We start from the raw sequence: 21173 nt of genomic DNA, 5'->3' as shown, positions 1-21173 counted from the left end.
ATTGAGATCACAGTTAAATACCTCTGTGTCCAGGCCACTTAGAAATTCGGTAGAAATGAAAGTATTGTATTTAAAAATTTGCAATACTTCCCTAGAACTTGGTTCTTGTCTACATTTGTGGTGAAAATATACAAAAAGTCTCACTTTTTTTCAATTATCTATAGTGTGCATGTTTTTGTTTTTGTTTATGTTTCTTTTCGGGATTTTTTCTGCAGGATGTTGTGCTGAGAATCCTGTGTTTCCCTCTTCCCTGACCCGAAAGTATACATTTGACGTGGATGACATATGCAGACGATTATCTCCAGGTTTTTTTTTTCTTGGATGACCAGGCTCTTGACCAGGTTTGATTGAATATAAGGAATTTTTTTATGAATGAAACATTGTAAATTTAATTTTGGTCCAAGTCCTATGTAAGTATTGTGATAAGAAATATAAAAAAAATGTTCGGTCTAAGTTTCTTTAACTCTTAGTGATAGTAAAACTTGATTTACCGACGTTGTACAAAAAAACCGGTTCCAAATAATTGCATAAAAGTATTGACTGCTCCGCTTGTAACCATGCTGTAAACTGCACACTTCCATACCTATCCGAATTGTCCTACTTTGGCCTCATATATATAATTTACATAATAGCTTCATATATTTTGTGCGAGTATACTCTGAAAATTTATAAAATAAGAATAGAAGCAATCTTTGCATAAACAATCATAACGGTTACAGTCAAATCAATACAAACTGGGAATAACTCGCAGGATAAACTTAACGGTCTTGTATTTTTCTCTGGTTGGCGTAATGTTAGTGTACATAGAGTACATGTTAAAGAATCAACAGGATATTTGCGTATATACGTCATTCATCGGAGCTGTATGTTTAGATGACCTTCTTATATAGTAATAATATGAGTGATAGTTGTTCTTAAACTTAGTATTGGTCAAGCACAACTTAGTACTGGTCAAGCCAAAACTTAGTATTGGTCAAGCCATTAATACGTCGTCAAAGTGAGCTATGGCGGAGTGACAACGGAATAAAAAGGACGCTAATGAACATTATAACAAAACATACCGCACAAGGGAATATTCTTTTCCATTTTGAGATCATAATGGCGAACAAGAAACTCGCCCATAATTTTCATTAATCTGCATCTCCCGAAATCTAGTTGTGCATACAGGTTTTCCCACCGTTACTTGATTTCAATATTGAAACTCCTGATATCTATAGAAACTATTTGAATACCGAATCAACTACGATATGTGAACACCTTAAACATGGTAACAGACATGTTACTATCAAGAAAGGGACAGTGTCATCATGACCGTAATTCGAACTCGAGATCGATTGAATAAGGAGAAAGCTTTTACAAAGGAGGGATTAATATGGGGAACTTTCACAATATTACAAGAGCAAGAATACCAGATGTTTCGAAAAGGAAGGTGTTCCCACTTCATTGACGACACCCGCCTTGTAAATCTAGGTCAAAGCCAAGCAATGATACATCCACGTAGATAATTGCCGAATGAAAACGATTGCATGTCTCGTGTTCTGACTATGTGGGCTACGAACTCATGAACTACTGCAACCAATCGCTTTGCCTAGAAATATCCGTAGCTTCTACCACAACAAAAACTCACCTTATTAAAAAAAAGTTTCGATTATTAGTGGTCAACAGCCCGATGTCATGTCAACTCTTTAACATGGAATCAAGGTCGTTACAGATTTACATCATCTTACCTCGATCTTTACTTATTACCTGACCAACAGGGATGAATCAGAATAAGCTTACACTTCCGGAACACCTGGTCTAATTTCGAGTTCGAATTATGTTTTTGTTGACACTTCAGTATCCCTTTTGTTGTTGTTGTTGCTGCTGTACCGGAGAGCAGGGTTTCCGATAGCAATGTCCACTTATGACGGAGAGAAATAACACAGTCGATGGATGCAGGTTGATGGTTTTATGGTCGCCATTACGATAAATTGAGGGAACATTCAATTTTCTTGTGCGGTATAATAGTCGATTTATTTTAGTATGAGTCAATGCTCCAGTTTTCACTTTCAGAACGTGAATGTGTTGTATATGACCTGGATGTATATGCCGAGAGTCGCCAATGATGTAGAAGATGCTTATGTATTCAGCCCACATGGCTTTTATCTCATTGTGATTAATAAGGAACTCCTTGTAAATATTCCCTTTGCTCACATTCTGTCCTAGATTTAACGTTTTCAAGCTTGAATTACAGTTTTGTTCTTGTTTCGGCATTTTGCTGCTTTTTTTAGGACAATATCATCAATTATGACATTCTAACAATCCAAGACAACAACGAATGCATTTATATATATTATAATATTAATTAGATTATGTAAATAAATACAACGTTTGAGTAGAATGAGTATCAGTCATACTATAACTATGTTATGAGGTCAATTAAATATATTCGATGGATGACGTAATAACGCGAATAACCAGTCAATTATTTAACATATGTAGATATGTAACACATGTTAGGTATGTACACTGGCATCACGTCTACCAAAAATTTTACAAAATAGTTTAGTTGAGTTTTTCCGGCGAACCTCTAGTTTTGTAATTACGTCATTGTAATTGTAATGTACGTTTACACATAGATCATCATTCTAACTACAGAATGAGGTTATACTCGCACAAAAATAAAAAAAAACACTTTAATGTTAATTATATAAAGGAGGTCAAGGTTAGACAATTTGGAAAAGTTTGGAAGTGTGCACTTCACTGCATGGTAATTGCGAAACAACTTGGTAATACATGCTTGTTTGCTTTCAGTACGATATCGGTAAATCTGGTTTAACTATAATTTATCTTAAAGGAAATAGTTTACACTGTTCATTTCTTTTTTATTTCTGATCACAATACTCAATGCTTAGATAATCATATTAAAATATTGCGAACAAAACTCTCGCAGGAATATTGTAAGTCAGTTTGTGGCACGTTACTGTACCATAAGTTGACGAAATGGCTATCATGGTAGTTAAGTTCTACTGATAACCTACTGACACGAATCCTTTGCCCCAACACCGATAACAGTTGTCCATCTGGTAATATATTAAGGACCACATATGTTGGATGACCTCACTTAAGACATATACAGGGAAATGATTTTACTTCTTGCAGGTAAATTTTACAATTGTATTTTAATCTCAGCATATCCTTATTGCCGGTCAAGCTCTTGAGTTTACATTTGGATGAGTGACTAAAATGTCCTCTAACCATAGACAGGTATGTGACGATCTTTCTGCCGTATGGGAATAATGGAATCTTTCAGCTACTTGTGGGTAAGAGAGGGAGATCTTAAATCGAAAGGATTTTTTTTTAAGTTGACAGAAACAATGCATGCTGGGAGTTTTTCAACTTAATAAATCTTTCCCGGTTACTGCGATCCCACTTTGCCCCCAAAACAAATGTGGGTGATTCTTTTTCTCTTATCCTATTGATTGTGTCCTGTATGTAATGCAATGCCTGACCAATGCAGTGTTGAAGTCAAGTTAACTTGGAAAGTCCTCTTGTCTAAACACTCAGTCCGAAGTGTCGAAACACCTGTCCAGCGTTAGAGAATATTTTGTCCATACCTTAACATATAGACAAGGTGCATTGATTGCTAAACTAAATGGCTTGCAATAATGACGGGACGTCATCAATTACTATGACGCACCATAACATAAACTTGTAAATGTCAAATATAACGCCATACGGATATGGTCATATTAAACGTGGAATATATTTTATGAACACACTGATGAATGATAATAATAATAGCAATTTATATAGCGCCATATCCTTTTGAATATAGCAGCTTTAGCGCACTTCACAATTAATATAAAATACATCGAAAATACGTCGAAAGTACTTAGCCCGATTCCAAAGAATACAGTTCCTGCTCTTTAAGTGAACAAGTATGAAACCCAACCCAACATGTAAAGACGTATGTTTGTATAAACTGAGAGATTTTACTCTTCTAAAGGGTAATGCAAAATAGCATATGTAATGTTCAGTTGATATTGCCGGGTGTTGTCCCGATGTGTGATTGCGCTGTGCTATATACGATGTTTTAACGTTTACAAATGTGGTTTACAGTACTGGTATCATTAACAATAAATTAACGTTACTTATATTGTAGTAACGTCCGTGCTGGTGGCATTATGCCACGCCCAGACTTGTGAGGATGTGGATTCCGCTATCTGCCAGGATATGTACGCCATTAATCCCGACATTTGTTCCAGTACATGCTACTCCGTGGCTCTCTGTCCCCGTTTCTGTGGAAAATGTCGTATGTATTAACGTTATAACGTTAACTTGCTTATATTCTTTTAGCAAAAATATCGCTATTATATTCAAAACAGATACACTGTACATGGTTTAAAAATGTCACTATAATATTACAACTGAATATATCAGTAAAAATCCCCTTGCAATTTTACAAAGAAAATTACGCTGTCCGTTCTTATATTACGTTATACTGCAACAGTTAATATATAACCAATGATCACTCGCATAAACACACCTGATCTGTGTTGTGAAGGCCAATGTCATTCCTGACATCGAAATTTATCTTTGCCAACAGCATTGAAGTGCTACTCCTGTCACGAGGTAGACAGCCCAGATCTCTGTAAAACAACCACGCAATGTCCTTCCGCGGATCACGTGAGTACCGCGCTGTGTTACAAGTAAAAGCCTGCTTTCTAATAATGGGGGTACAGTATTGCATACAACTGGTAGATCCATCCTGTAAACCTAACGTTAGTGCAGAAAAATCCATTACAATAGTAAGGGTTTCGGTTAATAATTTGTCCATTTACACATGTATCAAAATGCCGACAAGCACCAGTACAGAAGAAGATTTGACTGAAATGCCTGTAGATAAACGTTTTTGCCTCCACGCCTGAATGAGGTGTGTGTGTGTGTGTTTGTGTGTGTAACAATGATTAACATTGAAATAAATGGCTATTCTTAGTTTCAGTTGTTAATTTTCGGTAACTTGAAGAAACTGATTAATGCTGTTTAAATAAGATGGCTGATCGGCTGAGATGAGGTCAATTCACATGCATCACAATAAAGACTCAGTCTTGATCAAATATAAACTTCCAAATCGGTGTCCAATTATTATCTTTTAATTGGGTCCAGATGAGAGGGTCCAGGGCTTTCAATGGTCGTCTTTCCTCCTTACTTTTAGATGATTTATCACATGTACATCTCCGATCGTCTTCACGTTAACGGAAAACATCTGACAAATTAAAACGATTATTTGGGCTTGAAAACTTATTCAACAGAGACTGACCCAGGTTTAGTAAATGTACAAGGCTTACTTTTTCATGTATCAATAAGTCTTTGGTAACAATGCTAGTTATAGTTGTCAGTCTTTGGCTGCTTACAATCAACATGCATCATTATTGTACAGCAGAACTTTCAGGCCGTCAACAAACTCTTTTCCAACATAAATCTAGAAAATTTCTAGATGATATATCAACTAAAGTGTTGTTAGATGGCTGAATGTTACACGCAAACATAACGCAAGATAGTAGTTGATTGTGTTCTAAATACACATTGAATGGAAATGGTAAATGAATTTGATATCTTCCGAGCGTCATTTCCATAAACAAGCACTCCAGGTCGTCAGTACATTCTATGTACCAAAAGTTCACTTGTAGAAAAATAATTCACTTGCATTGACGGCTCAGTCGACCACAAAACTGCAATTAGCGTTGATATATGGGTATTTTCAATATGTATGCAATGCATTTGCACTAAATCACAACCAACAGGCCTCATCTAGTCTAGTTGACGAGATGTCCGTCGCACAGACCAAAGTTTTAAGATTCGTTACGTTACAAGATATTTCATAACTGTTTTAATTAATGATTTAACTTTTCCCTTCTTATACCTCTTCATGTCAAAACGTGTGAGGGCTTTAACTGTTTTGAAGCTTACCGTGACGTTAATTACGTCACATCTTATGTTTTGTGACGTCTATGGCATTTTCGTCACAGGGTGGCGAAATTGGGTGCATGGAGAATTTGCCTGCACTAACGTTAACACTCAGTTGCTGACTACTTGAGTAATGTATAGTGCAATTCTTAAGCACCCATCGGTTTTAACGTTCCTGAATAAAATGCAGCACGTAGGCTAATTTTGTCTGTGGTACACAGAAGTACTAAGTTAATACTAAGTTCCTCAGAATGTTTGATTTGATAATATGCATATAAAAATCATAACTTTGCTCTGATTTTTTTTTAAGAAAGACCAAAATTTCGGTCACTACGTTACAAACAAATTAGAAACAGTGTTATGGGCGATATATTAAAAATTATGACCCATTTTTTATAGAGGATCATTTTTATTGATCATATTAAAGAAAATATTAAATTTTCCATCTCTAAAGATAAATTTGCTTTTCCAAGGTATGATGGTCGTCCTTGTATATTGTTGATTTAGCTCATTTCTTTTTATAACCTAATTTTATATGAAAGGACAGTCTTTAGAAGACAAATAGTTTTCTCATCTACATTGCGTTAACCCCTCAATTTGAAAAGCACAGAATACACATTGAAATGTTCTTTTTTAACAATTTTCGTAAGAAAAGAACTATATGATCTGATCTTAATAAACGTTTGTGGAGAGAAAGATTTAGATCACTGTGAGGTATTATCATTAAAACATTTGGAATATCCCTATGCCTATATAAGTAGGTAGAGGACCATTTCAATATAGAACTTGTTTTAATATGATTCCATGCATGTATAGCAAAGGTGGTGATTCAATTTGACAACAATTATTAATAGTCGGGAAGATATGATAATCAATAATCCATATTGTTCTACCGTCAGTTTACCAAAAACGGGACAGCTTTTAGTTAAATATCAAGGATTTTTATACCATAGTTTCAATTCAAAGTAATGTTTATTTTTCATTAATATATACCATCCACTTTTTTTCTTATTATGATTTGATATTTCCTACACGTGCTTTTAAATATAAAACGCAAAATACTATCAGGTCACGTATGTCCTTGAAGAGCTGTAACTGTATCGAGAAAGGGACAGTCTGGTATTTTGGCTATTATTGGGAAATTAACTGCCAATAAAAACAGAATAGTCTACATAGTTCAAAACCTTTACAGTCAGAGGATGAAATTTGTTTACAAACTAGCATAACTTTGGAAAAATAATACTTCTGAAAATGATATCCAAATAAAACGTTGCACAGCAGGAAAATTAAGAAAGTTTTGTTTTCGTTATTATTTTCAACTTTAAACTGACCGTGTAACCATAATTAGCAGCCAATAAAGTAGATATTCTGGTTATTCGACATAATAGTATCATTAAATGAAAGATGCATACATACAAATACTTCTATTCATTACATGTCAATTTCTTGGTCTGTTTCCCCTCAAGTGTCCCGTTTTGGATCCACAGACATTAGTGCGGAACTATAGAAAAGGGGGCATTTACAATATGTATATTGTACATTATGAGTACTTTTGTAAATCGATTCAGGTAGCTGACTGCTGATTTAGTTTTACATAATTTACAGTGTGGTATGCTAATTTTATATAATCACTTTCTATTGGTAAGGACTGCTGGAAATTTGTAAATATATAACAGAACGAGAGATTGTTTAACAAGTGACCATCCTTTATAGAGTAAAACAATGTTACTGTAAACACGCCTACCATTTTTTTTGTACTAGTACTGGTATTATGTCTGTATAGGTACACAAGTATACGCTTTTATGGTATACAATTATATTTTTTGTATAGGTAAGGAATTATACGTTTATAGGTGTACACAACTAAATATTTGTATAGGATTAGAATTATATGTTTGTAAAGGTATACATGTATAAGTTTACACAGGTAAACAATTAAATATGCGTACAGCTATAAAATTATATGTTTGTAAAGGTATACATGTACAAGTTTAAACAGGTAAACAATTAAATATGCGTACAGCTATAAAATTATATGTTTGTAAAGGTATACATGTATAAGTTTACATAAGTAAACAATTAAATATGCGTACAGCTATAAAATTATATGTTTGTATAGGATTACATTGGTATCCTTATATATGTATGTGTTCGTATACAATGACATGTTCGCATGAGTATACCATTATAATCTATATATGAATATATACAAGGTTTTATGTTGGTATAAGTATATAGAGGATATTTAATGATGTCTTCAGCAATAACAAACATATTTTACGAGTGTGGCTATTATATTGATATTTTTCACGAGTGCGCTGCACGAGTGAAAAATATCAAAATATTAGCCACACGGATGAAATATATTTGTTATTACTGAAGAGACACCATTACATTTTCTATTTATTACATTTTTAAAGCATAAAACATGAAAAATGTAATGCATTAAATAAGAGCGGGAATCAGAAGCGTTATAATTAGCGCCGGCACGCTTGACAACAAGACTGCACGCTATTTTGAATGGGATACTCAACGCAATTCCGATATCACTTTTGATATTTGTTACAGTGTGAAAGATATCAGTTTTATCAAGTTGATGGAATCCGATATTTCACTGGCAAAAATGTAATAAACAATGATACTATATGTTTGTTTAAGAATATGTACACACTTTTATGTTTTATGAGTATACTATGTAATATTATACGTGTTTATAGGTACACGTACACAATTATCTGTAGGAACATATGTTTGTATAAGTATACAATGATATTTTGTTTTTATATGAACATGTACACAACTATATATTTGTATTGGTATTCAAATAACTGTAATAGTACGCAATCTCATACAATTGTAGTAGCATACAAAACAATCTTATTCTTATCATTATATTCTTTTGTTCTTTTCAAAGTTCTGCATCGTGACACAGGGTTTTAATGATGATTTCAAGGACGTGTACAAACTCGGATGTGCCTTAAATTCAGTATGTATATATCGATTTAATAATAATAAAAAAATATATAAGTGCATTGCCTATGGTTTATAATTACTTTGTTGAAGTTTCATATTGCAACAAAATAGAATCTCCGTTTTCAAACGAAAAAAAACCCCAATATATCAAAAACCCAACGCTCGTCTTTATGTAGACGTTATATATTTATGAAGGTATATCTTGTAACGATTTTTTTGTCTCTTTCATATTACATTTTGATTGAAAGCTCTTTTCAGACAACACATTAAGTAAGAGTTCCCTTACTTCTGTTAGGTATGCACAGCACACTTTGGTCCAGGATTAGGTCGCAGAGATGGTAGTCCGTCAGAGCGCAGCGGACCTCAAGGATCATGTTGCAGTACAGATTTATGCAACGTGAAGCCACGGATAGCAACAACAGCAGGTCCTCCTTCAACACAACAGCCCACAATAATGCCGACAACTGCAATCCATACATCCGGTCCTCCTTCAACACAACAGCCCACAATAATGCCAACAACTGCAATCCATACATCCGGTCCTCCTTCAACACAACAGCCCACAATGATGCCGACAACTATGTCGCCTGTTTCAGTTTTCCCTGATATACCACGTGATCTTCCCGAAATTCTATCGACAGTCAGGCAAAACCTAACAATGACGTCAGTTCCTTCTGTGACATCCGGCCTTTGTGATGATATCGATGGTGATATCTGTACCCGCCTTGAAACTCATTTCCCCAGCATGTGTAGCATTGACTGTATTGCTAACGAGGTGTGTCCAAGAAAATGTGGCAAATGCAGTAAGTATTCTATGTTATAGTTTTGTGTAAGAATCCAAAAATTATAAAAACAATAACAGCAAAAATCAGATATTTCATTTAAAATTTTAGAAGCAATATATAGTCACACTGGTAATAAAGAAAGATTCAAAATCAAAGATATCATTGACAAGCATGTACAATACACATGACGTAATCAATGTCTGTACATATCCGCACCTACATAATATACTTTTTCTATGTAGTGGGATGTTACCAATGCAATCACGTGACCAATCCAGAAACGTGTACACAAAAAACAATCTGTGGTAGAGGAGAGGTAACACAATTTGTTTAGATCAACTTGATATATAATTTTAATATGACGTAAATTTAGATGTCAACACATAATGATGATACAAAAAGTAGAATCATGAAAAAATATGATAACATAACATTACTGACATTTTTCTTTTATGGATCTTCCAAAAAATTTTGTATTATAGATCAATGCTTAAACATTGTAGGTCATTTACAAGTTAAATCAGCTACATCCCTAAAGGCATTCACTTGTTTGTTAGATACTCGAATAGTATTATTTAACTCACTGTTTCACTTTCAGAAATGTTTTTCGGTGGAGACGATATCAGCAAGTTTTGAACAGGGATTTAGACTTGGATGCATGGACGAGAGGGTAAGATAATACTCTGTTATTTGTATAATGAACATTGTATTACTTCCTGATGCAATTATACATTTACTGTTTATTGATGTATTTGTTTTTAAGCTTTGCTCAACGTTTGGCCATGCCGCTCCAGGAATTTTCGGAAAACGTCAGGGATTTGAGTTGTCCCTTCACGGAGGATGTTGTACAGGAGAGTTCTGTAACCACCACGCCCTACTGCCGACATCCACTGTACCACCGACAGCCAGCACTAGCACTGCACAAACTACAACTACAACACAGACTGCAGGTTAACAATATCTAATGATTTATTACTTATTTCTGTAAGATGTTTTCCATGAATCATAAAAAAAAAAATATAAGAAAAAAATCAACTAATAAATATACAATCCCATCAGAATGCAAAAAGCAACGACTTTCTTTTTCAGGTTGCCCTACGCACCATTCGACTTGTCCACCTGGCTGGCTCCACCATCAGAGTTCATGCTATGCTATCGGGACACCAGCGATGAACTGGGACAGCGCTAAGGTAAGACGAGGAGTCATCACCGTATGTTTATATACCTACTCAGAACAGCGCTAAGGTAAGGCCAGGTGTCATCACCGCAGGTTTATATACCTACTCAGGACAGCGCTAAGGAAGGACCAGGTGTAATCACCGCAGGTTTATATAACTACTCAGGACAGCGCTAAGGTAAGGCCAGGGGTCATCACCGCAGGTTTATATACCTACACAGGACGGCGCTAAGGTAAGACCAGGTGGCATCATCGCAGGTTTATATAACTACTCATGACAGCGCTAAGGAAGGACCAGGTGTAATCACCGCAGGTTTATATACCTACTCAGGACAGCGCAAAGGTAGGACCAGGTGTAATCACCGCAGGTTTATATACCTACTCAGGACAGCGCTAAGGTAAGACCAGGTGTCATCACCGCAGGTGTATATACCTACACAGGACAGCGCTAAGGTAAGGCCAGGTGTCGTCACCGCAGGTTTATATAACTACTCAGGACAGCGCTAAGGTAGGACCAGGTGTAATCACCGCAGGTTTATATACTTACTCAGGACAGCACTAAGGTAAGACCAGGTGTCATCACCGCAGGTTTATAGAACTACTCAGGACAGCGCTAAGGTAAGGCCAGGTGTCATCAGTGCAGGTTTATATACCTACTCAGGACAGCGCTAAGGTAAGACCAGGTGTAATCACCGCAGGTTTATATACCTACTAAGGACAGCGCTAAGGTAAGGCCAGGTGTCGTCACCGCAGGTTTATATAACTACTCAGGACAGCGCTAAGGTAAGGCCAGGTGTCATCAGTGCAGGTTTATATACCTACTCAGGACAGCGCTAAGTTAAGACCAGGTGTCATCACCGCAGGTTTATATACCTACTCAGGACAGCGCTAAGTTAAGACCAGGTGTCGTCACCGCAGGTTTATATAACTACTCAGGACAGCGCTAAGGTAGGACCAGGTGTCATCACCGCAGGTTTATATACCTACTCGGGACAGCGCTAACGTAAGACCAGGTGTAATCCCCGCAGGTTTATATACCTACTCAGGACAGCGCAAAGGTAGGACCAGGTGTAATCACCGCAGGATTATATACTTACTCAGGACAGCACTAAGGTAAGGCCAGGTGTCATCACTGCAGGTTTATATACCTACTCGGGACAGCGCTAAGGTAAGACCAGGTGTAATCACCGCAGGTTTATATACCTACTCAGGACAGCGCTAAGTTAAGGCCAGGTGTAATCACCGCAGGTTTATATACCTACTCAGGACAGCGCTAAGGTAGGACCAGGTGTTATCACGCAGGTTTATATAACTACTCAGGACAGCGCTAAGGTAAGGCCAGGTGTCATCACCGCAGGTTTATATACCTACTCAGGACAGCACTTAGGTAAGGCCAGGTGTCATCATCGCAGGTTTATATAACTACACAGGACAGCGCTAAGGTAAGACCAGGGGCCTGTTCGTTTATGCGGAACAACCGGTTTGACTATTTATAAAAATAACAATTTCGGGTATAAATCTTTGTTTATGCAGGCCTTGCAAGGCTTTGTCAAGGCTCGACTGAAAGCAACATCAGATTACTAGGTCTCATTTTGTTTAATAAACGAGCAACTGTGGTCCGTTTACACGAAAACGGTCCTAGAGTCATCACCGCAGGTTTATATACCTACTCAAACCAGTATTTGGGGATTTTGCTTTGTGCATTGGTTTAAAACAAACAAAATGAAACAAAACGATTCCTTTATCGTATTCACCTAGTAATTAAGCCAATATCACCACATCATGAAAAGTGTGTACATGGAAACAAAGATCACAACAAAGATGCAACTCTAAATAAAGGACAGAGGGTAATGCATACTTGATACTTTTTTATTTCTGATGTTGCTCATAGCAAATATACCTAAATTAGATTTGATCAAGATCAAAACACGGAATTTCCTTCCAAGAAATGATCTTGATGTGTTCTTGAACTTACGGCCGCCGTTATACATTTATCTTCGTTTCTCTTCTTTGACCAACCTTGCACATCATTTTCACCACACTGCTCGAGTTATTCCCCTTATGCCTTAACCATTGCTTTGAGACTGTATGAGGAGGTCCCTCCAGCAATAAGATAATGATTGGTTAGCATCTTGTTATGATTGAAAGTTTTTGATTACAGACACCCCTCCCCTGCCCTTCCCCAATGTGGGAACAGTTTGGTACAGAAAGTAATGATGGTCTTGAGGCAGTGGTAATTGACAGGCTCTTTGTAGATTTCATTTTTTGATAATCTAATAACTAAACCTTGCATGAAGGTCAATGTCAATTATAAGAACATTTGTTGCAGCCTATCCTCCATCTTATTTATGTGTCAAATATCAATTCTGCAGGAAAAGGGTTTTAGTACAATTTTATGATTGTAATAATATTTCTAGATTTAATCGGAAAAATAAACATTTTTCAAATCCCTTACTTTCATCGTGCCCTTCAAAATGTGGTGTCATGTGGGGTGAAATGAACTATTTTTGATATTTTTATTTTGACCTATGTTTGACTCCATATCTGGAGCTTTAACTTGACATTTTCAATACCATGGCATGGGAAAGATATCCCTGACCAAGATTTACAAAAGTAACCCCCGTCCAAACTGTGCGACGAACGCTTTTGGAGTTATTGTCGTAAGAAAAAGTCCGAACATCTTTATTTTAATATTTATCGATGCGTGACCATAACCTTTGATATTGTGTCCTTGACCTTGTTTTGATAAATCCCTGCAGGTAGGGCGTACGAATTGTACCTGCTGCCCCCATTGCATGATCGTAGGGGGCGACTAAATTTGGGATCTGATCTTTTCTCTTCTTTCTAAACAATTTACTTCTTCCTAATGTCTCACTTGACAATGCCTCACTTTTGGCCTTTAGTTGAGCGTTCGCCCCTGTGAGGAAGGCTTTGGGTTTTGTTCCCTGGTCGAGATATACCAGAGTCTGTAAAATGGTAGTTTCTACTCCTGCTTAACGTTCAGCAATTTAGAAATAGGTCGACTGGCTCGCCCGTTGTCAGTTTAATGTGACAGGGTGGGGTGTCCTGCTGGGTGTCTTCGGCAGTATGTTTTAGTGAGGTAGCACTATAAAGTCGGCATCAGTTCCGCTGTTGATAGAACGTTAAACAATACTAAACATAAACATAAACTTGTTCGAATAGCACGAGCTATATGTCCTCTATAACATGCTGGAATTTGAACTTAGTTCCCGTATTCGTTCATAAAATAAAATGTTTACTCGATCTGCGGAAAAGAATGATCGGAATAGTAATAAGAACAAGAATTATGAACATAACGAATAATATAAGGATTTCTTTCCGTGTTTGATATCCGTAATAACTGTTAATGTGCTTTCCTGAACCTTAAACAACTGTCGCAATCGTCACAGCACAACAGGAGACCAAATAAAAGCCATGAACTGAAAAACCATCTTCTCTATAATGTTAAGTTATATACATGAACATGGGACAAGAAAATGTAAATCATGTATCAGATTCCACGATAACATATACAAATGTACGAAGTACAAGATAAGCTCACGAAATATATTTGTTATTACTGAGGAAACCATTGAATATCCTCTGTATATTCATTACATTGGTTTAAGGCTCAATGCGAGAAAAATTGTGGCCAGCTTGCTGACTTTGACTCCTCCTCGGACCTCCATAACGTCGCTCTGGACCTGGGGAAATACTACTCTGGACTTTCAAATTCCGGTAACGCTACGTTCATTCCAATAGTTTGTATGCTCTTAACATAGCCACGTGATCCATACTTATTTGAAAGATTCGGAATACAAAGACAAAGTAATCCACAGCCTGTACAAAAAGACCAAATGTTGGTGACTTAGAATTAATAACACAGTCCTACCTCATCAAGGGGCACATTATCACTCTATATGAGCTAACAGGAATATTGTAACGGATTAAGTGTGTTGATTTATAAACTCATTTATTAATTGTAAACATGAGAGACTAATGTGATCGATCCAATGAGAGAGATAAATAAGATGAGTAAACAACGTATAGTAGTAGGTACAACAAACAGAAAGAATATAACACGTTCTATGATTTAGATATGAACGCTTCTTGATTGTCCTTTTAGCCAACGTAAAATTGATTCCTGAAATACTCTTTGCAGATGGTGTCCATGTTTGGGTGGCTGGTAAACTAGTGCATAATGCATGGCAATGGACCACTACCGGACATGTGGCCTCGTCCACCTTACAACACAACAATTACAGTCGTTTTACGTACTGTGGTTTTATAACCGTAGTCCCCCACTCAAGCCACAGTTCAGCGACAGCTAGCTCCTATCTTCACCCCCAAGCTTGCTCTGTTTCCTATCTGCCGTTGTGTGAAATCAAACATGTAAATAAATGATGAATAAAGCATATTCAAAGAATTTAATACCTTTACGCGTCAGATTTAAAAACGTACACGAAGGAAAACCTTAAGATAACATCGTAATCAGTTTCCAGATTTATATTTTCAAAGTCAACAGAATATTCTTTGATACATTCCACATGACAAGATGGAAGTAAAGTGTACTCATCATCAGAAATGGATTTCCTATAAAAGCGTGACTATATTTGCCCATGGAAATAAACAGTTAGGTTGCTTCACTATCGAGTATATATACATATTTCCTTATTATGACTATGATAGTTACAGTTTTTGTATGCTACATGTGTGTTCTATATATACGGGCTAAAATGTCAATAAGTGGACATTGTTAAACTTTGACTATTTACGATTTGATCTAACCAATGTCCATGTTTAGTAATCATAAAATGTGTTCTCCACAAATGAACGGATGTCAGTAGATAGTAAAAAAGAGGTTCCCTAAAGTGAACATATCCAATGAATCCTCAACTTTATTCTTATAAGTGTTAGAATGCTTGAACGCGCCATTTATATTGCTGAGTCTTGATACTTGATCAAAGCATAAAAAAATATACGCCAAATACACATGAAAGGGGGGGGGGGGGGGGGGGGTAGTTTCGCTATACAGTGTCAAATGCTATATATTATTTTAAATGTTACTGTAAATGTTATTTCGAAATTCAAGCAGATCCCAGTTTTACTCTTGACATTGCATAACAGATCGCATGAAAGGAATATGGGGTGAAGATATTATTTAACACCTGTGTAGGAGGGGCTGCAATCATACTTGTTAAAGTTTTGTTTAATCAGTATATTTATATCGCTGGCCGATTTTAACCGTCTACGAAACACCGCCTTTGTTGTTGTTTTGGTTAGAAAGAAGTGCGTTCTCAGCACGGCCCCTTCTCAGCATTGGAAAGGTTGACAATCACACAGCCGTGCGGTTAAGGCGCCTCGCCCTCTATGACCACTCGCTCTCCACCACTGGGTAGTAGGCTCTCCACCACTGGGTTGTAGGTTCTCCACCACTGGGTTGTAGGCTCTCCACCACCGGGTTGTAGGCTCTCCACCACCGGGTTGTAGGTTCTCCACCACCGGGTTGTAGGTTCTCCACCACTGGGTTGTAGGTTCTCCACCACTGGGTTATAGGTTCTCCACCACTGGGTTGTAGGCTCTCCACCACTGGGTTGTAGGCTCTCCACCACTGGGTTTTAGGTTCTCCACCACTGGGTTGTAGGCTCTCCACCACTGGGTTGTAGGTTCGAGACCTACGCAGTCAACAGGTACTGACGGCAGGTAGGTGGTTTTTCTCCGAACCTAGCTCGTCCTTAACTCATTCACCCCTGAAGACACATTTAAACTCTTCCAATTCAAAGGTTGGAATAGTTCATTATGAAATGTCAGGGGTGAATGAGTTAAATGATAGGACGTAAAACACAAAGTAACCCAACCCAACCAAACTTCCTTGGAAGGCGAAACCTCATTATTCTGAGTATAATTGGAGAAAGAATTTAGATCGCTTCGAGAATATGTGTCATGGACATAGTTCGGAGCTATGGCAGACCAAACGGAGGTTTATTACTATAAACAAAGAACAAAAACATCAACAGCGACTGGAACTCCCGTTAGAACAGCACACTACCAAAGCTTGGTACTATTGAAAATGACAGTTTTTTGCTTTCAGAAGAAAATGTTTCATGTCGAGAAATCAGTGCTAAAACGCCTCGGTTATATCATTTTTTTAATATTTTGTAAATAAGAAAGAAATACCAGAACAACTTAAGTGCAAATGTGCAAAATATTTACGCTTAAGAAAATAAACTTGTCTTAATGGTAAAATCTCACATAATAGCAAAAACTTTTCACTTAAGTGCAAAAAACATATAATACCAAAAACGTTTCATTGTCATTATGTAGTAATATTTCTACATTATGTACCTTTGCACTTCAGCTCAAAAAAATCCTCAAACCCCTTTCAACAAAATGGATGGCTCCAGTACCTATTTTGAAACGTTGTAAACACTTAACGGAAAATGGTTTTGCACTTTTTTGTACTTAAGTGCAAAAGAACAAATTAGTTAGAAATTATTAAAAGGTAACTACATGTACATAATGACAAGTTTTTGTCATTATGTCAAGTTTTAAGAGCAAAAACGACATTTTCACTTTAGTGTTAAAAACGATTTTTACGCTAAGTGCAAAAGAACAAATAGTGAAAGATTTAAACGTAATGAAAAAAAATGTTGCCATTATGTCAAGTCGTTTTACACTTCTGTGTTAAAAAAACGTATTTTACACGTAGGTGCAAAAGAACAAATAGTTTAAGATTACTGCATAATGACAAAAATATTTGCAATTATGTTAAGTTGCACCTAAGTACAAAAACAAATTTACATAATGGTGAGCACTTTGTGTCATTATTTAAGGATTAACTTGAATATATTTTTCATGTTATGGAGCTATAACACAAAAAACCGGAGTGTACTCTCATCATAAACCGCTTCGCTGTTTATTTAGAGTACACTCCATAACGAGAAATATATTCAGGTCAAACCTTATAATTTAATCTACTATACACAATCCATGCGGAAATCCTATTTCATTGATGGACTCTTTTGTCTTAGAAATTACTACGCCGCTGTATTGGCCAATCAAAAGCGACGTTACAAACGGCGACGTCATTTTTTATGTTATTGGCTGATAACATCATTTTTAAGCCAATGAAAATGCTGATTAAATTATGTATTAATATCTTTACCTCAAACACTTTTGCATTTCAGTTATGAAATTCAAATATCAAAGTTTAAATAATTTGAATTTTACTTTACTGCATCGCTAGGGCACACCACAATAGTAACGACACTGTACCCAAATCGGGACACTTTTTGTATATAATATCTAATGATCAATATCGGCCGAAAAATATGCATTGTTGAAATATTTCAACGAGGGTTCTGATTAATATTTTTTTCCAAACTAGCATTGGTTTTGAAAAAATAGATTTTTGAAATTGAAATCCAAATAGCGCGGCACGTAAATCAGGAAAGTTTTGTTTTCGTAATTATTATTACCTTTGAATATGTTAATGTAACGATAATCAGCAGCCAATAAAGCTTATATACAGTTGAATTGTCATAAAAGTATCGCCAAGTGAAAACTGCATACATACAAATACTTCATTGTATTGCATGACAGTTTCTTAGGCCGTTTTCCCACAAGTGTCCCGTTTTTGGTTCAGTGGCGTTATGCGTGATTGGATTGCCGATACTACATCACTCATGGGTTAATCAATCCTAGAGCTTCACGTTTGAACAGTCGAAAAATACTTTGGTGGGGGAATTTCTTGTTGGAAGTCTCTTCCTGTTTACTGCACTTAAGTGCAAATAATGTTTTTTACATTTATGTGCAAAACTTTTACACTAAAGTTAAAAAAAGCACATAACGACCTTTACGGTTTTTTCACCTAAGTAGTTTTGGTATTTTATCGTCAAACGGCTGTCCATACTCTTTTGCGTTCTCGGCCTCTCCCGGAGGCAAACATTCCACACTTCTAAGTATAATTGGAAAGAGAGTTCAAATCGCTTCTAGAAATAGACATGTATGTGCATATTTTAAAGCTATAATATATAAAGTTTTGAGTTGTTATACACATTAGAAGGATACCTTTTTCTATAAAAGGCAAAGATACAGATCAGATGAATTCAGATACAGGTATACATTCAGTCATACTAGCAATGTTAAATATATGGGTAGACTTGAAAGGGATACAAATATTGGCAGCTGGAACATCAGGCATTTTTACCTAATGGTTGTATTGGTTACATTACTAGATAAACAGTTAACCAGTTTCCTGTTTGGGATCTTTCTCTTACGAGTACACAAACTCATGAACAAATATATAGTTCCATTACAGAAGCGTGTTTCATTTTGTTGTTTCACATATATTTTTTAACAAATTATAGTATTAAACTGATTGACACATTTGATTATAATTGTGATCATGTTTTTGTCACATCTCTTTTGTGAGTCCTTGGGTTTTTACTCACAGCATTTATGTTTTTGACCATACCCTTCACAAGAGTAGCGCTGTATACTTTTGCTGTGCCTGCATAGGATATAAGACCATTTTCACCATGAAATGAAAAATACCAACATAAGTTCATGTTTTTCTTCAAAGTTCTGGTATTTTTCCAGGAAAACTTATGTGTCCTATTTTTTGAGGTGTATGCCATCTCGTTTGTAGAGTCCATTTATTTGATAATTGTCCTCATTAACAAACACTCCAATGTTTGGGATGACCTCTGATATTACCGACATATATCCTCAATGAATAAGTTATAATTAGTGTACATGTGAGTCACTTCACAGTCTGTCCTAGGAGTGACAGAAACACACTTAATCCTGATACCTTTGTTTGAGAATATGGTGTACCATGTACCAAGTTATCTATGTCAATCTGTATGTATCTGTCTCCATGACCATAGCACATACATGTATGCTATTTTCTCCAACATGAACTAACTTTAAACTCTGCTGTAAAGTCAGTTTATATCACAAATTGAAATCTTTTGAGTATGGTTATAATACTGGCCCCATGATATGTCCTCATATCCCTTATATCACAAGAGATAGAAGAAATAAAAGTTTGAAGTCAGTATCAATAATTTCAGTAACAAGCAATGGTTTTGATTTTCAACCTATTATTAACACAATACAACAAACCATAGGATATTAAAAGATAATGAGGACTTTATTGATCATGTACATCCTACATGGTATAGTAGTTAACAAAGTGTATATATATATCAATGGTTACAAACAAATATACACCATGACAATTATGTACTGTAAACATACCTACATGTCATATGGTAACTATATTATCACTAATTCCTGCCTGCTATAATCTGCCAACGCTGGTACACATGTAAATCCAACAAATTTTCAAAATAATACTGCTTTTTGCACCCCATGGTCCACAACTCAAGGCCCTGTCCTGGACCCACTCCTAAATGAATCCACTCAAAACAGGGGCTAGCTACAGCCTGACATTCTTGACTGATGTAATTTGAAAATACATGGAAAAACTTGTGTATTGATATAAGTATGTTTACAGTCAATACCGGTTCTCCTTTATATCAGCCTGTTAATATAGCAATAAAACTATGTCTTACTGAAAATACTAATAAAATTACAACTTAAAAATGACCTTGCTGTGTATTATAACAAATACACTCACAACATCAGTCTCAATGGTGGTTAAGTGCAGCTCGTTCTTTCAGACTTTAATTATCTCGTAAAATGTCTCTACAGATTCTTACTCAACATTGAATTACTGCTTAATGATAATTGCAGTTGGATTGTTCGCGAAACTTTGACAATTAAAACTTATTTTCTGTGCATCATGCCATTATCATAATCATTTGGGCTAATTTTGACTGAGTGCAAGTTATTTTATATACATGTAGGTGGTTGCTACACATATTGAGCCAACATAAAATTAGTGAGAAGCTCTTTAGCTTACATACTACTGAGTAGCAAATACAGATGTCCCAAATATGAAATGTCCGGAAAATAAATAAAATTGCGATTGTCATTTAGTCAGCCCCAGGTTCTCGTAGCTTAATTTAATAGCTAACATGTCATTAACAGAAAAATTGCTTTAAAAGGCAGACAATTCTAGTATAAATTCACTTGGATTTGTGTTTTCAGTCAATGAATCAACAACTTATCATAGATCTTCAATATAATTTGTGGAATCAAAAATATATTATTTTGTTCCAGTCTTGTTGAGTATATGTTATGTACATGTATTATGCCATTGGCACCGGAAGAGACTGCACGTTTTGTTCTATGTAAAAACATTACACCATAAGCTTTAG

At 36.0% G+C, this 21173-nt stretch overlaps 1 protein-coding gene across 1 annotated transcript; it reads left to right on the top strand.

Annotated features, from left to right (window-relative positions):
• The first annotated feature begins 3050 nt into the window (after positions 1 to 3050).
• LOC110456481 lies at positions 3051 to 15330 on the top strand. The gene is made up of 11 exons (XM_021507264.1): positions 3051 to 3141; positions 4145 to 4294; positions 4589 to 4668; positions 8864 to 8935; positions 9218 to 9725; positions 9950 to 10023; positions 10306 to 10377; positions 10471 to 10657; positions 10797 to 10897; positions 14514 to 14622; positions 15047 to 15330. Exons 1-11 carry the CDS (start codon positions 3123 to 3125, stop codon positions 15286 to 15288), a joined length of 1614 nt encoding a protein of 537 aa, XP_021362939.1. The 5' UTR covers positions 3051 to 3122; the 3' UTR covers positions 15289 to 15330.
• Positions 15331 to 21173: the final 5843 nt, after the last annotated feature.

The sequence above is a fragment of the Mizuhopecten yessoensis genome, unplaced genomic scaffold (assembly GCF_002113885.1).
Source record: "Mizuhopecten yessoensis strain PY_sf001 unplaced genomic scaffold, ASM211388v2 scaffold8745, whole genome shotgun sequence".
NCBI classification, from domain to species: domain Eukaryota; kingdom Metazoa; phylum Mollusca; class Bivalvia; order Pectinida; family Pectinidae; genus Mizuhopecten; species Mizuhopecten yessoensis.
The sequence above is the reverse complement of the archived record's forward strand: the minus strand, read 5'-3'. Positions and strand labels throughout refer to the sequence as shown.

What these genes read in the sequence shown, in the direction of transcription:
- LOC110456481 (XM_021507264.1), top strand. An exon ending in TTGGATGCATGGACGAGAGG is followed by an intron (nt 10,378 to 10,470) that starts GTAAGATAATAC and finishes TTTGTTTTTAAG; the next exon opens with CTTTGCTCAACGTTTGGCCA. An exon ending in TGAACTGGGACAGCGCTAAG is followed by an intron (nt 10,898 to 14,513) that starts GTAAGACGAGGA and finishes CATTGGTTTAAG; the next exon opens with GCTCAATGCGAGAAAAATTG.